The sequence below is a fragment of the Erpetoichthys calabaricus genome, chromosome 12, assembly GCF_900747795.2.
Source record: "Erpetoichthys calabaricus chromosome 12, fErpCal1.3, whole genome shotgun sequence".
NCBI lineage: Eukaryota > Metazoa > Chordata > Cladistia > Polypteriformes > Polypteridae > Erpetoichthys > Erpetoichthys calabaricus.
This window is the reverse complement of record NC_041405.2, coordinates 114,716,620-114,733,175: the sequence shown is the minus strand read 5'-3', so window position 1 is coordinate 114,733,175 and position 16,556 is coordinate 114,716,620. Positions and strand designations below refer to the sequence as shown.

Genomic DNA, 16,556 nt, shown 5'->3' with positions numbered 1-16,556 from the left:
ACCAAAAATGTATTGTTGCTATGATATGGATTTTTCTTATACCACAACACCGGTTTAAATAGCCTAAACAATGTTCGGTACGTGGTGCAATGGCAAACTGTTTAAGGGGGGGGACCTTTTTCACTGCTGCACCACTAAACACGTATGCAACGGAGTACATGCGTTAGTGGAGGTATTGATGGACGGAGAACATTCTGAAACTGAAGCTGTAGAAGACGATAAAGTTGAACATGACACAGAAGAACTTTTGCAGAAAAAAGGAGCCATGTCTGTTGTCTGGAGATAATTTGGTTTTAAAAGGTCAGATGTGAACCATTATGTTCAAATGTGTGAATGCTATTTCTATACTACTGGATAATAATACTGCAAGCCAAGTTGTACTTGTTTTATTCCCACCAAACTGTGTAATGTACCTGGGTACTGTGTAATAGTGTGATAACATGTTGACTTTATTCTCGTAATTTGTCATTAAAGTAGAACATCGTAAACTAAACATCTTAAAATGAATATTTAATTTACTAGATTTTCTCAAACCCCGTCATACATTATGTAGCACATTAAATGCTTTGTGTTAAGTGTTCCCTGAGCCATGTTAATCGCTACGTGCTTCTTAAACTGACTTCCTTTTGCACTAAGAGGAGGTACAAGCAGCAATCACCACACAGAATATATTAATTTCAGGATATTCCTGCTCCCTGAACATTTAGAATGCTAAGATAAATACTTTATATCATTTTCATGATGAAATGCATTAAAGCATGTATTAATCATGTGGGGGCACGGTGGTGTGAAGGGTGCAATGCTGCATCGCAGCAAAGGGGTCCCGGGTGTTCCCTGCCTTGAATTTGCATGTTTACTCGGTGTGCTTCAGTTTTTTTCAAAGTCATGTAGGATGTGGGGATTTGTTATGCTATATTGACCCTGGTTGTGTATGTATTGCTCGTATTCAACCTGCGATGTGCTGGCGCCCTGTTCAGGATTTGTTCATTTATACCCAATTACCCAAATACCCATTTATACATCCAGTTTTTTGGAGCCTTGTCACCTTACTGTGAGGGAGCAGCACTACCGTGCATGTTTAATACCTGCTTTAATGAATTTCATCATGAAAATTTATCTTAGCATAATACATTTTCATTTCAGAGAGCAGGAATGTCATGAAGTGAATGTATTCTGTGCGGCAATCACTGCCTGCGCCTCCTCTTAGCGCAGAGGAAGTCAGTTTAAGAAGCGCATAGCGATTAACAACTGGGTCGGGGAACTCTTAACACAAAACATTTAATGTGCTACATTAACTTATGACGGGGTTTGAGAAAATATATTAAATTAAACATTGATTTTAGGATGAAGTTTAGTTTACGAAATTCAACTTTAATGACAAAATAAACTGAGAATAAAGTGGAAATGTTGACTTTATTCTCAACATATAGTTTAATTTTTTTCTTCACTGTGTCCATATTTTTTTCTTCTTCACCGTGGCCCTAATACGCTTCCGTAGAGCTATACCACAAATAGCATTATAAATGCAAGTTTCAGTTTTATTATTTATGTATATAGCTTAGCTTGAAGCAAGATCCATATTAATGCAGTTTGCCTTAATGATGGTTCAGTTGGTAAAGATGTCATCACCAAGTTGCACTTTTTTTTATTTTATTTTAATTTGGTGAATACTGTGTAATGCACCTGGGCTTGAAGTCTTGGAAGTAATAGTATTATTACTGGAAGTTGCACTATTATTTACTTTTTTGTTATTATTTATTTGTTTAAATATTATGCAGTTTAATGATGGTAAAGTTGTTTAAAAAGTCACTTTAACGTGTCAGTGGAGACAGATTGTTAACATTAACAAAGTGCAGTTGGTTTACAAATAATATTTACTATTTATTCCTATTCTAAGACATGTTCAGTGCAATACAGCTTTTGACGAGCACCTCTGGATATTTTACTAAGTCTAAATGCCCCTTTGGATGGTTGAAAATATGTTGTCAAAATTTTAGATTTAAGTTGTTTGCAAAATTTGTTCAATAAAAAGGCTCTATATTTTGACTGCATCCGTCATACAATGCGATTCCTTCTCTTCATTAGTGCCACCCCCTTGAAAACTATCACTTTATGGGGCCATGCAAACCTGTATTAATACTTGTGTGCACATTAAAATGTTTTTTTGTACAATGTGGAATTCTCATGACAGTGGAATAGGTTATTCTTTGCCAGTAATTGCAGTGGAAAATGTGGTTAACATCCACTCATGCATGGGAAAAAAATACTGTCCAATACCGTGAAACCGGTATAATTTTAAAAACTACCGTGATATAGAATTTTGGTCATACCGCCCAGCACTAGCTGTGGCACAATGGTGCCACTGGATGCACACTGAATATACTATGATATATATTGTTGAATGTCATTCAAAATTTAGTACTAAGCAGAATCTGAACAAGGTAGTTTATATCGGAGTGTCAATATACAGTACATATGATACTTCATTAATTTCTCTTTTCAAGTATGTGGATCGTTCTACTCATTAGCATCCTTTAAAGTCACCATTTAACTGACAAATATTAGTTTTGTTTTTCTATTTGATGCAGAAAACTCAAAACACTCTTACATGAACTTACCTGGCATAGTAACCATAGGAGTGCCAGCCCACAATACATCCATGCCTGTGGTGTGCCCATTGCACAAAGGTGTGTCGAGGCAAACATCTGCAAGCTGTCCTCTACGTACATGCTCCTCTTTTGGTGCAACAGGGGAAAAAATAATACGACTGGAAGGCAGGCCCATGTTTTGTGCATACTGTTGAATATTGGGCTCTCCAACAGCAGGGAATCTCAAAAGCCAAAGTACACTATTTGGAACACGTTTCAGAATCTGAAAATTAAGTAATTCCAAGAGTAATAAAAATATTGAACTATTGTCCTTTCTTAACCCTGCACTAGGGCTATCATCAAATATAAGTTTTTGATTTCAGTCTGAACATTTTATAAAATAATTAAATGCAAAGGTAAAAGGAGAGTGGCTTTATCTGCTCTCATACCAATTTTCTCTTGACCCTAAACATGCGATGTACTATCACAGTATTTTAATTTTATTTTATGTTTTTCTACATCACTTTCAAAATCTGCCTTGTCATCAATTTTGAATGATTACCTTACACCGATGAGCCATAAGATTAAAAACACTGACAGGTGAAGTGAATAACATTATCTCATTATAATGGGCACCTGTCAAGGGGTGGAATATATTAGGCAGAAAGTGAACAGTCATTTCATGAAGGGAATGTGAAGGAGGCAGGAAAAATGGACAAGTGTAAGGATCTGAACGACTCTGACAAGGGACAAACTGTGATGGCTACTGGGTCAAATCATCTCCAAAACTACAAGCCTTGAGTGGTGTTCCCAGTATGTAATGGCTAGTATGTATCAAATGTAGTCATGGTACATGGGTAGCCAAGATTTACTGATGAGCAAGCTAGCCTATATGATGCAGACTGCAGCACAAATTTCTGAAAAATGTAATGCTGGCCAAGAAAGAAAAGTGTCAAAACCTATGCATGAACCCAGTGCCCTTGCTGATTCCTCTCCACTTCTGAAAGTGCCTACAATGGGCATAAAGTGGACAGCAATGGAAGAAAGAGGCCTAGTCTGATGAATCACGTTTTCTTTTTGATCACGTGGATGGCCGGGTGCATGAGCGTGGTTTACTTGGGAAAGAGATAGTGGCAAGATACATTATGGGGAAAAGGCAATCTGGCAGAGGCAGTGTGATGCTCTGAGCAATGCTCTGTTTGGAAACCTTGGGTCCTGGAATTCACGTAGATGTTGTTGCAGACCACGTACACCACTTCACAGCAACAGTATTCCCTGAGGGCAGTGGCCTTTTTCAACAGGGTAATGTGCCCTGCCAAACTGCAAAAATGAAATAGGAATGGTCTGAGGAAGATGGCAAAGAGACTTTACTGCTAAAATTGTATACCAGATACAATGGTACACTTTCAGACGTCTTGTGGAGTCGATGCTTCAACAGGTTCCTTTGGCGACACAAGGTGGGGCTACACAATATTAAGCAGATACTTCAAGGCTGAGGCTGATCTGTGTATAATGTCAATAATAAAATGGAGATTTGAGTGAATGCACAGGGGTGAAAAAGAGCACAGTAAAACAAAATATGTGATAAAGACTTTGAAATGCAGACTGAAGTCATCCACATTACTCCCCAGTGAAACAAGTTACATCAGCAACAGAAATGATTCACTCTGTACCAATACTTTAATGATGAATCATTCTGAATGACAATGAGTTCAAACAAGGAAACAAATGACAATCATCATTGTCTTTCATGAAACATTATAAGACGGTTACTGCTCTATTCCTATTGTAATAACTTTAAATAAAAACCTGTGGTACAAACTGATCTGGTCTGATCTTATCTTACTCCCAACACACAAGCCTATGACTGACAGCAGCAGCTTGTTGGGGGTTGTTTTTTTTATATTTTATATATAAAAATAAAATATAAATAAAATACATACACTTTTCTTAAGCTTCGATAAAATTTTAATTTCCCCTTGGTGACAAATAATAACTATTAATCTGACCTAGTTTGAGGGTTGCCATTTTTACATTGTCACATTTGCTCAAGATTTAATGTACTTAATTTCAGGCAACAATGAACAAACAAATCATTAGCACATCATACTCAGATCTGCATGTAGCAGGTAGACTTGTCTCTACCTAGGCTTGAATGTTTTCAAAGACATAGTTAAAACAGGATTAATTTTTAGCTAATCTGACAGACCCAGAGTGCACATTATTTTACGGTGTAGATGTTTCAAACACTTACATTAGCCCACATCTGAAGAGTTGGTGGATCAATTTTGTAAAGCTGATTGAAATTACAATAAACAATGGCATCTTCAGGAAGTCCATATTGGGAACGAGTTGTTACAATAATTGTGCGAGGTACCTCTTCTCCAGTTGCTGCTTTGTTATTTATCTGTGAAGTACAATACTGGTTGAAAATACAGCAATCATACAATCATAACAACTGGTTACTCCTGAGCTGGGCACACATAAAAAGACTAGGCTTTTAAAATTATCGTATCGGCCCGAATTTAACGCAGCCCCAAATTTTTTCATGAAGATTTTAGAGAAAAAAAAATCCTAATTTAACGCAATCCATTCATTTTTCATAAAAGAATTCAAAGAAAATAAAATTCAATCAGATAATCATTTATTTAATAGGTAATATGACAAGTTACATTCATGTCAATAAAATTAAGTAGTAATGTAGAACAAAATTAATAGTATTACCGGTAGGTAAGTTACAAGATACCTACCGTAAGTGAAAGAAAAATTAAAAAGGAAATATTTATTCAGAATCAGAACTGTTTTCAGAATCAGAACTTTTTGTTGTCGCATCGTTATCGTCAGTATGCTCGTTCACGCTTTCAGTCTCCCACAAAATGTCATCTTCAGTCCCATTTAAATTATTGGAAATGCGGCATTTCTTGAAACCTTTTAACTATCGATTCAGGTTCGATCTTCTGCCAGGCGGTCGCAACCCATTTTCCTAAAAGTGAGACTGAGGGTTTTTTTATTTTTCCTGTAGGTGTTAATGGGTGATTGCCCGCTAACAGCCAACTGTTGTATTCTTTTCTTAAGTTATCTTTAAACGGTTTATTAACCACCACATCCAAGACTTGCAGCTGGGATGTCATACCACCCGGTATTATTACAAGATCGGAATTCAATGTTTCAATTTTTTCCTTAACACCTGACATGAGGTGGCCTCGAAATGCATCAAGGACTAGCATGGAGCGAGTGTTTCTCAGAGAACCTGGCCGTTTTCCCCATATCACATTCAACCAGTCTACTACCAATTCCTCTGTCATCCAACCTTTTTCTTGGACCCGAAAAATGATTCCTGGATGCAGCTTTTCTTTGGGCATTGTTTTACGTTTCAATATAACGTAAGGTCGTAGCTTTTGCCCATCAGCAGTAACAGCAAGCATAACAGTAATTCTGGACTTTTCATAACCAGTTGACTTCAATAAGGCCGATTTTTCACCTATTTACCGTAAGGTTGGAAGGCATGTCAAAATAGACAGGTGTTTGGTCTGCATTTCCGATATTTCCAAGATTGTAGTTGTGCTTTTTGCGTAATGTTATAATATGCCGCTGAAAATTTAACAATTTTTCACTAAAGTCGCCAGGAAGTTTTTGCGCAAGAGTTGTCCGCTGTCGTAGTGATAAACCGTTCCGTTTCATCATTCTTTTACACCAACCCATACTTGCATTAAAGTCCATTTTAGGGATGTTTAAATTAGCAGCCTCTTCTAACGCTTTAAATTTTATAACTTCACGGGATATTGGGAATCCTTCATTTCGTTTTTCTATTACGAATTTTACCACTCGCTGCTCAACTTCTTTAAACCTTCCTATTTGGGTCCACTAAAAGATTTTCTTGAGTAATTTGCATTCATATATTTCGTTAAATCTTTTCTCCAGAGATGGACGTTTACTTCTGGAACTCCGTATTTCCTTGAAGCTCTCATGTTGTTCGTTCTCTCTGCCTCGTTTGCAACCATAATCTTAAAATTCATATCGTAGGTTCTCCTGGTACCTTTATTTATCTGTCTCTTTGGATGAGCCTTTTTTTCTCAACACTACTATTATAACTCGCGCTCATTTTTTATGGGCAATAACGAACCCGCCGCTAGAGCAAACATGCAAATTACTACTATAACAGTTCCGAGAGACGTGGACTACACTTACCTGTGAATCATAGACACAATAGCCACTTGCTGGTGTATGCCAGACATGCGCCAGAATCGAAATGCTCGAAACCAGCGATTCCACCAGAGCTAGAAACTCTTGTGCAGTCTCGTGTACTCGAACTGATCCGAACTATACCGAAAGCGGCACGTGCGACCAACACGCAGGTCGGCTGGAGGCACTGGCGTACTAATAAGAAGAGTTGTTACATTGAATTGCCTAGTCCTCGAATTTAACGCGAGTCCACTTTTGAACGGGAAATATTTAGTCAAAAAAGGTTGCGTTGTATTCGGGCCAATACGGTAATAATCTCTGACAAAAATGTGTCCAAATAACATACTAATAAAATGATGGTGAAAGACAGCAATATTTTATGTCCCCAGTACTGTTTATTTTTGTTTTCATATCAATTTTTAAAGAGCAAAATACATGCTCTGTTCAGAACAATGGCTGTGATTATCCAGCCTTTCTTAGGGTGTACTCACACTGACAATTCGTTCTGTGCCCAAGTACGTTTGTCCGCATGTAACCTTGTAAAGTAAAGTTCGTTTGACTAGTGTGATCGCTGCGTACCGTGCTCTGGCCTACTTGGAAGAGGTGGGCCCAAGCACAGTTCAGTAGCATTCGGGAACAGTGTGATCACTAAACGTGCCCGAGCACGGAAAACAGACAGACACAAGTCAGTGCAATTCTCATTATAATTCTAAAATTCTCATAATTATAAAAGATAATTCTCAATATCTTTTGTGTTAAAAACAGGTTTTTATTCTCACCTTAGTTGGCAAGAAAAGTTGCTATTCCTCCCTTAACGTCATTTGTCACTGTAAAAATCTCAAGACGTGCAGCATGATTAACAGAAAAACACTGTGCAGCACATTCAAATCTGTAAAAGGTTAGCGCATTATCCTGCCCTGCAGGACTCCAAAACAACCACAAGAAAATTGTTTTGACATATATGCTATCAACTCCATGCTCAGATCTTGTTTTGGCTTTACACCATGTCGCATGGTCATGACAAAAAAGTGTGCCAGGGCCCAGAACGTTAAGCACAGTGCGAGAGCAGGCCAGTGGTGGAGAAGGGAGAAAGGACAATCACACTTGGGCATGGCACGGAACAAACATACCTAGTGTAAGTACAACCTTAAGGTTAAAAGAAAGTTCAACATTGTTTATGTACAAACAATGCTGCCAAGATGCATTGTGTGTGTTACACTAGCTCTGTCTTTTTTTTTTGGTTAATTTTGTCTGTATTACTGTAAATAATGAGACCATCTTCACTGCCAAGATTACTGGCTGCTTAGAGACTCTTTGATTAGAGGAGTCTGGAAAACTGTGCTATTACATGTGAACTTGTTCTCAATTTATTCAATTCCGCTCAAGAGTAAATCAGAGTAAACAACAAAGAAGTGTTAAATAATTTACATTTCAATAATTACTGAGTCATGTATGAATATTGTTCTGTTATGTGATTAATATTTTGGAACCTGTTAAAAGCTTTATGTTGCTGCTTGCTTGAAGTATGCAAAAAATTGATATTTTATAAAATATGGCTATAAAGAAAATAAAGTAACCCAAAAACCCCCACTTTAAAAAGGTAAACGATAAACAGGAACAAATTTGAAGTAGGGAATGGTCTATATGAAAAATAAAATACAGGTATGACACCAATCATGACTAATGTTTGTTTTCAAAACTCTACAATAAGGAATCTCAGTTACTTTGAAGAGTAATAGTAATATTACTAAGTAAAACCAGAATATTGACCTGTAAAAATGAAAAGAAAAACTGCTTTTGGGAATTAGGAATGTTCTATTTTACACGTTAAAAATCACTAATATCCTAAAAATGAAAAGTGAACCTTATTTTCAGGAATGGCAAAAAAGTGTTTGGGGAATGTTACTCTTAGCTGTAATCTCGCATGCTCTTGCCAATGGATATACTCAAATAAACCACAGAAACAGAAAGCTAATTGTAAAAACAATTAGAAGGCTGACAACTGCTCTTCATGCGTCAGGAAAGAAAAATAAAGATACTGATTACTTAATCTTTATTCTCATTTTATAAAAATCTACCATACTACATCTAAATCCACATATTTTCTAAATTCAGAATCATGCCAGTCTGAAGAGATCAATCCACTTAAATGAATGCCTTTAGAATAAGGAAAAATACTGAAAACCTGCATTTTATATTTATAATGAGGACCAATGGGGAATTTAAATATGCAAAATAACACAACCCCTTTATGTTTGTAAACATATGAAAATATTTTTTGTGATCAATTGTTTGAATATTTCCAATATAGCAAATCACGCAAATCTGAACTCATGAAAATGAATTAACGAATCAATTAGTGCTCCATCAAAAATAGCAAGCATTTACCTGTGTTGTTGCAAGGCCATTGCTGACAGTAAAGCCATTAATGGTAACCTGGATCTGCCCCTGGTTGATCATATTAATTATAGCCTCTGCAGCTGTATTCATGGGAATTACAGGCATTGAGAGGGCAGAGTTACTATCACCACACTCTTGGCCATCAGGACATTTTAGCTGTTAAATGATAATATAACCAATTAGTAAAATTAAATATAAAACGCTGTTGATAAAACGAAGTTACAAAACTGGTTTAGATTTACCTTGACTACCTTAACATCAGGCAAGCTGTCCAAGAAAGCCTTTAAGTCAATTCCATTAAGAACAATGCGGTTGTCAAAAATATGGCCATTGGACTTGAAATCAATCACTGCCTTTTTCTGTAAAAGGCAAACCAGGAAGTCAAAGTAGGAGAAGCGAAGAAAAATCTCAAAACCTAATTGGTTATTAAACATCAGCAAAATAAAACTTAAAACAATTGACTTTATATATACCTTAAGGTGTGGAAACATGTTGGCATGGTCTCCAATAAAAAATGTATTAGGCATATACGCCAACTTTTCAGAATATTGTTCTGCTACATCAAAAGGTGAGGTTAATTTGTCAGTAATAATGTAATCCATAAATAGGGCACCACTTGTTCCAGGGTATCCTAGCCACATTGCCTAAAAAACAACAAATTAGAAAATGTTAAATCAGAAACAAGTTCAGATATAAAAACTATTCCTTAAAGTTTTACATTTCCATTTTCCAAATTTAGTATTATTCAAAAGGTACTCTGCCAAAGATTACCCCAATGCTGAAGAAGAGTTACCATTTCAAAGAAAAAACATTTCAAACATGAACACATTTTTGTTTTATTATTGCTTTTAAAAATTTCCACTAAAACTCAACACCCTACCATTTGAAAAGTAAGCAGGAATTACTAAAATTCTGCAATCGTAATTCTAACAAAGTTTTCTAATGTAACCATTTCAAGAAAAAACAGTATCATAGAAACACTTAAGTACTCACATCATGCCACAAAGATGGGTTGTTTTTGTGAGTTCAATAGTATTACAAGCATTAGCACATTTTTATATCTTGATGGCTACACAAACTGCACTGTCAACTTTTATGAGAAATAATTCTGTACTAAAACAAATCTATCACATCAGAAAACTACAAGCTGTAGACATCACACACAATGTTAAAGCTGGACTGTCAGTGGACATTTAAGCATCTCTTTCATGTGAGAAACCAAGTATGGCAAATATTTTCTGTATGACATGCTACATACAAAGATGTACATATGTTTCAAGGAGAATCAAGAGAAAAGCCAAGCAAAATGACACCTTTTATTGGCTAACTAAAAAGATTACAATATGCAAGCTTTCGAGGCAACTCAGGCCCCTTCTTCAGGCAAGATGTAATTACATTACATTATATTTTAGTTACATTTAGTTACATGTAAAAAGATTACAATATGCAAGCTTTCGAGGCAACTCAGGCCCCTTCTTCAGGCAAGATGTAATTACATTACATTACATTTTAGTTACATTTAGTTACATGTAATTACATTTTAGTTAGCCAATAAAAGGTGTCATTTTGCTTGGCTTTTCTCTACATTCATAATGGCTAACACGGTACAACACCCTAGTACTAAGGAGAATCAAGAAATCAACTATGAATTTACCTGAATTGGAGCAGAACGAAGTGCAAATAGTTCATTCCGTGCACCTTTTGTGTATCCATTCATGTTAATAAGAATGTGAATTCCATCTTGGTGAATCCTATCTGCCGCTTTTCCATTACATGGAAACTGGAAAAGAGTAATATAAAATAAAACAGATTATGTTTTGAGAATACAAAAGACTTTACTCATGATGATGGTATGATTGGCACCTACTTGAGTAAGATCTGTAAAATGGCTTGCTTCCTTTGACACTTTTACACGAAAGTTGGTGCCATCATCCGGACTAAGTGCATAGCAGAACACCTAGAAAAGGAAAAGACCATTTTATACTACTTCCTGGAATTTTATCATTGGCTATTAAAGTTCAAGCATTCAATATTCATGTACTTACTTCAAACTTTTCTGCACTGTGCATGCCAGGAATGGACTGCATAAGATGTGATGTCGGATGATTTCCAAAATCAGAGCTAACATAACCAATTCGTAGTCGCCCATTACTGGCCTTTAAATCTTTTGGATGTTCATAAGGTGGTTTGTGAAGAACATTTATCTGTACAGAAATAAGAACATGCACCAGGATTTATAAACAATGAGATATAAACATTCACAAACATATACTGTTAATACTAACATTTTTAATAAGTGACTTTTGTTTTATGTCCCTTGCCTACAGCTTCAGATACAAACTAAACACTAGCTTAAAAAAGGAACAAATGTGACTAATGGTAAGTTTCTTAATCACCAGATAGATAGTTTTATGATTTATAATAAAAATGAGAAAAACATCTGAAGAATAACAATTCCAGAAATTAGACAAACTGTTCTTTTCTGCACAGTTTAAAGTATAATTTGTGTAAATACTACTGAGACTCTTGACACTTAAGTTAATTTCACCCAAGCCAACATAAACCACATCCCATTCAAACCAGAAACAAGAGCAGGGCCTCATGTATAAACGGTGTATACACACAAAAATGTTACAGCTGCCCATTTCCACGCTCACATTGCGATGTATAACAACTAAACTTGGTGTAAAGCCACGTACATTCTCACGGCAGCACTCCCTCCCTTTGCATACGTACATTTCTGCCCAGTTTTGTAAACTGGCGGCACCCAATGTCAAAGCAGTGCTACTGTTTGTGTGGTCTCCCTTTTTTCAGGTTCACATCAATGATGCAGGATATATCAAATATATTGAAATTAAATGCATATCATTTACAAATTTAATTCACTTGATTGTAATCATTCTGTAACAATATAATGGTGCACAGAATGAACAAACTATTCCAAATGCTATAGCTGCTTTAGCATTGTTATTCTCAGTGTGCCACTCAGAACATTTTAACCCACTGTATGTGTGTGTGAAATCATAGCTGGACACCAGCTGATCAGGAAGCTCTATGGTCAGTTCTGTTGAGAGCACAGAGGATTATCAAGATACAGCTTCTAGCCCTGGAGAACTTTTATAGCACACATTGCATAAAAAAAAATCCACCAGCATTTGCATGGATTCCTCTCAGCCACACTGCAGTCTACTTGAACTTCTCCTTGCCTTGAGCTTGATGTTTGCTGGGACTGTTGTGACCATGGATGCATGGAATTACTAAACATGTATCATGTACGAGTGGAGATTTTTCAATGTTCCATAAAACGTGAAGAATCAATCAAGCTTACAGCTGACGTTACATTTATTACAGAGCTCATTGTGAGGCGATTAGTTACATGGAGAAGGAAGGACAGGAATTGGTGGTTGGCACATTTGACAGAGACAGTACTGCTGCATTAAATTATTCCTTTCAGGGCTGCGTGTGTCCCAGCAAGCATCTTGCGGGAGGTAGGAACAATCACTGTCCCAGCAAGCATCTTGCGGGAGGTAGGAACAATCAACAAGAGGTAGGAACAATCACTGAACGAGGGAGGCAACAACAATCCCTGGACAGGGCGCTAGTTCATCACTACCGCTGTGCCACAGTGCCCCCACATTTCATATATGCTTTAATGCATTTCATCATTAAAATTATATCAAGTATACATCTTACTATTCTCAAATGTTCTGAGAGCTGTAATATCATGAATGTAATGTATTCTGTGTGGCAATCAGTGCCAACGCACCCCTGTCTGTGAAACAGAAAGCCTGTTTAAGAAGCACATAGTGATTAACACACAAAGAATATGAAGCATTTAACATGCTACTTTAGTTCCGAAGGGATTTGAGAAACTAGTAAATTAAACATCGATTTTAAGATGGAAGTTTACAACATTCTACTTTAATGACAAACATTCTACTTTAATGACATCTGTGCCTACCTGCTTTTTGAGTGTGTGAAGTAACATGTAAGACAACACGCTTATTTAAGATGGAAGTTTACAACATTCTACTTTAATGACAAAATAAATTAGGAGACAAAAGTGGAAATTTACAAATTAAAGTCTACATTTCAACCTTTTTTTCTTCACTGTGTCCCTAATTGTAGGCACCGAAGTATAAGGCGAGTTCAAGCACGGGTAAAACGCATGCCGAAAGAAATCTCTCAGTCCAAAAGTTCGTTTTAAAAATATTTAGTGAAAATTAAAAGCAAATAATCCAGACAAGAATAAAGAAAGAAGCTGTTACACACGTATAATAAAAGGCAAAAAAAAAAAAAAAAAAAGGAAAAATGTATCTTCTCTAAACTTAGCTTTTCTTGAGAAACTTTAGTTATTTCTGTACTTAAAAGTTCTTAACTTCTTCTTCTGTACACTTCAAGCATACGGCTCAGCACTTAAATAAGCGTGTTGTCTTACATGTTACTTCACACACTCAAAAAGCAGGTAGGCACAGTTTAAAACCATATGCCCTCTACACCTTACACATGGCAAGGCTGATCACTAACTGAGAATAATGTATAGTCAGGGCTGTTAGAAATGGTTGGAATATACCAATTCAATTCAACTGATGGGGGTTATAGGAAGCTACCAAAGATTATACACTATCATCTAGCAAAATCTATATATATAATTCACTAAGGCAAGACAACCATGGAAAGCACGCCGGAAGGTGGCGTGGATTCACTAAGCTGCCGACAAGTAAGACACCCATGGCGCACGCAGGAAGGAGCCACGCCCACCAACTCTAAGCCCATTGGATACGACGACAACTCACAGAGCCACGCCCACCAAGTCGGACGCGACGCCTCCGAAAACATGCCGTCATTTCTGTTTGTCTGTGCCACAGTGTACATACAGCTCTGACCCACGTTGACTTTTCATTAGTCAACCTCAGTGGAACCTTGGTTCACACAGAGGCAGCACCAGAGAGAGACAGAGGTACACACAGGCAGCCCGACAGAGAGCCACGCACACACAGGCAGCGCGACAGAGAGAGCCGCGCAATCCTTTAAAACTGAGGTTAAAACACAATGAAGCAGTCTTTAAAAACCAATAAACCCTGTGCCTCTTTTTCATTAGCGTCTCACCTGCTTCACCGCCCTGCAACAGTCGGGACGCTCTCTCTGCAGCTGACCTTCTCTGTGCCTGACTCCACTACTGTCAGTCGCCTGATTAAAAATGGTGAACTCCTGCAATGTTACTATCTTGCTTGGCTTTTAAATAAAGTTTGGATTTGTTGAAATGTTCCTTTTTTCCCCCCTGTGCTTAAAACTCATTTTAAAAAAAAGTGTTTATACAACTGCTGCAATTTTACAGAGAGAGAGGGCTCCAGTGCTTCTGAGAGACAGAAGGGGAGGGGGCTCACGTGCTGCTGAGAGAGAGAGGGGGGGGGGGCTGGGGAGGCTCGTGTGCTCCTGAGAGAGGGAGAGGGGGCTCACGTGCTGCTGAGAGAGAGAGGGAGAGGGGGGGGCTGGGGAGGCTCGTGTGCTGCTGAGAGAGAGGGGGGGGGGGGCTGGGGAGGCTCGGGTGCTGCTGAGAGAGGGAGAGGGGGCTCACGGTGCTGCTGAGAGAGGGGGGGCTGGGGAGACCCGTGTGCTGCTGAGAGAGGGGGGGGGGGGCTGGGGAGGCTCGGGTGCTGCTGAGAGAGGGAGAGGGGGCTCACAGTGCTGCTGAGAGAGGGGGGGCTGGGGAGACCCACGTGCTGCTGAGAGAGAGAGGGGGGGGCTGGGGAGGCTCCCGTGCTGCTGAGAGAGGGGGGGGGGGGGCTGGGGAGGCTCCCGTGCTACTGAGAGAGAGGTGGGGGGGGCTGGGGAGGCTCGCATGCTGCTGAGAGAGGGACAGGGGGAGGGGGCTCTCGTGCTGCTGAGAGAGAGAGGGGGGGGGCTGGAGAGGCTCGGGTGCTGCTGAGAGAGAGAGAGGGGGGGGCTGGGGAGGCTCGTGTGCTGCTGAGAGAGAGGGGGGAGGGGGCTCGTGTGCTGCTGAGAGAGAGAGGGGGGGGCTGGGGAGTCTCGTGTGCTGCTGAGAGGGGGGGGCTGGGGAGGCTCGCCTGCTGCTGAGAGAGGGACAGGGGGAGGGGTGCTGCTGAGAAAGAGAGAGGGGGGGGGGCTGGGGAGTCTCGCCTGCTGTTGAGAGAGGGGGGGGGCTGGGGAGGCTCGCCTGCTGCTGAGAGAGAGAGGGAGGGAGGGGGGCTGGGAAGTAACTTTCACCAGCGTGGCCTCCATCGTCACAGACGATCCCGCTTTCAGTCACGGACAATTGTATGTTGCTCTCTCCAGAGGTCCATCTTTTCATTCACTCACACTGGTATCCACAAACCCACCCCATTTGGACAACTGTGTCGTTCAGCAAGTGTTCACCCATCAATACATAATTATGCGGCGTATGTTACACTGCGGGTTGGCTAGTATTTATGAATCTTATGTAACTAGGAAATGGCTCTTACACTAGTTTTTTTTCCTCTGTACCCTAATATGCTCTCGTATGGCACTGATGGTGGGCTACGACTGACCTTTTCTCTGCGACTTTGATATTTGACCACGTTTAATTTTGGGCACTGTGCAAACTTTCTGAACTTGAACTTTCAAGTGTCTCTGCAGCTCTGTATCATTCTATCACTTTCTTTTTGTTGCTTATAACACTATTTAAGCCAACAAACAGTATGTTTTTCCTTGCACCACTTCGCTTACGCTCAATTTTTTTTTTTTGTGCTTTTGCCACTGTCTTTTCACAAAACGCTGAACTTAACGGGCTATCTATATTGATTTTCACGCTGACTGGTATTTATGGAGCTGAAGTGCATGTGAGTTGGCTTACACACGGTTTTGTGCATATTAATTTTTTCCACTTTTGTCCGTACGTCATGTTTTAGCCCGAAATCTACGCATGGAGTTATACATGAGGCCCCAGGTGAGTGAGGTGTTGAATGTATGGAAGAACTGTGGTTGTCAATTGATTCCCATGTGCTTTACTAATTCAGAAGAATTCCTAGTCAACAGGGGTACTATCATAAACATGTTAAATGACACAGATTGATCACAGAAAGTGTGTCTGGTGTTAGATCAAAAGTCAATATAAAGTGCCTTAAAGTCTTTTCATTCACAGTACTGTATAGTTTTTATTCTAATACAAGCAGTCATTCTGCTGTTAAAATTAAGTATATTTGGGTAAATGGCACAAACTGGCACAAAGAAAATAAGCTTTTATCACTACCTGGAGAGGAGCTCAGAAAAGGGTCTGTCAAGTTGGTGAATGACAAGGAAACAAAGAATATACAGTAATCCCTCCTCCATCGCGGGGGTTGCGTTCCAGAGCCACCCGCGAAATAAGAAAATCCGCGAAGTAGAAACCATATGTTTATATGGTTA

The 16,556-nt window shown here is 38.9% G+C and overlaps 2 protein-coding genes across 3 annotated transcripts in view; both read right to left on the bottom strand.

Annotated features, from left to right (window-relative positions):
- Window positions 1–16,556, bottom strand: part of gcna (germ cell nuclear acidic peptidase) — an 816,449-nt gene that overhangs the window by 50,657 nt on the left and 749,236 nt on the right. The window lies entirely within an intron of this gene.
- The window catches only part of ogt.1 (O-linked N-acetylglucosamine (GlcNAc) transferase, tandem duplicate 1), a 51,167-nt gene that overhangs the window by 3,695 nt on the left and 30,916 nt on the right, over window positions 1–16,556 (bottom strand). For both annotated transcript variants that reach the window (XM_028816032.2, XM_028816033.2), the window contains exons 13-20: window positions 11,216–11,374; window positions 11,038–11,127; window positions 10,825–10,950; window positions 9,644–9,814; window positions 9,413–9,529; window positions 9,159–9,326; window positions 4,843–4,995; window positions 2,619–2,871 (exon numbers count right to left, since the gene is read on the bottom strand). In XM_028816032.2, coding sequence (XP_028671865.1) covers window positions 2,619–2,871; window positions 4,843–4,995; window positions 9,159–9,326; window positions 9,413–9,529; window positions 9,644–9,814; window positions 10,825–10,950; window positions 11,038–11,127; window positions 11,216–11,374 — 1,237 coding nt within the window. The remainder of the gene's footprint in view (window positions 1–2,618; window positions 2,872–4,842; window positions 4,996–9,158; window positions 9,327–9,412; window positions 9,530–9,643; window positions 9,815–10,824; window positions 10,951–11,037; window positions 11,128–11,215; window positions 11,375–16,556) is intronic.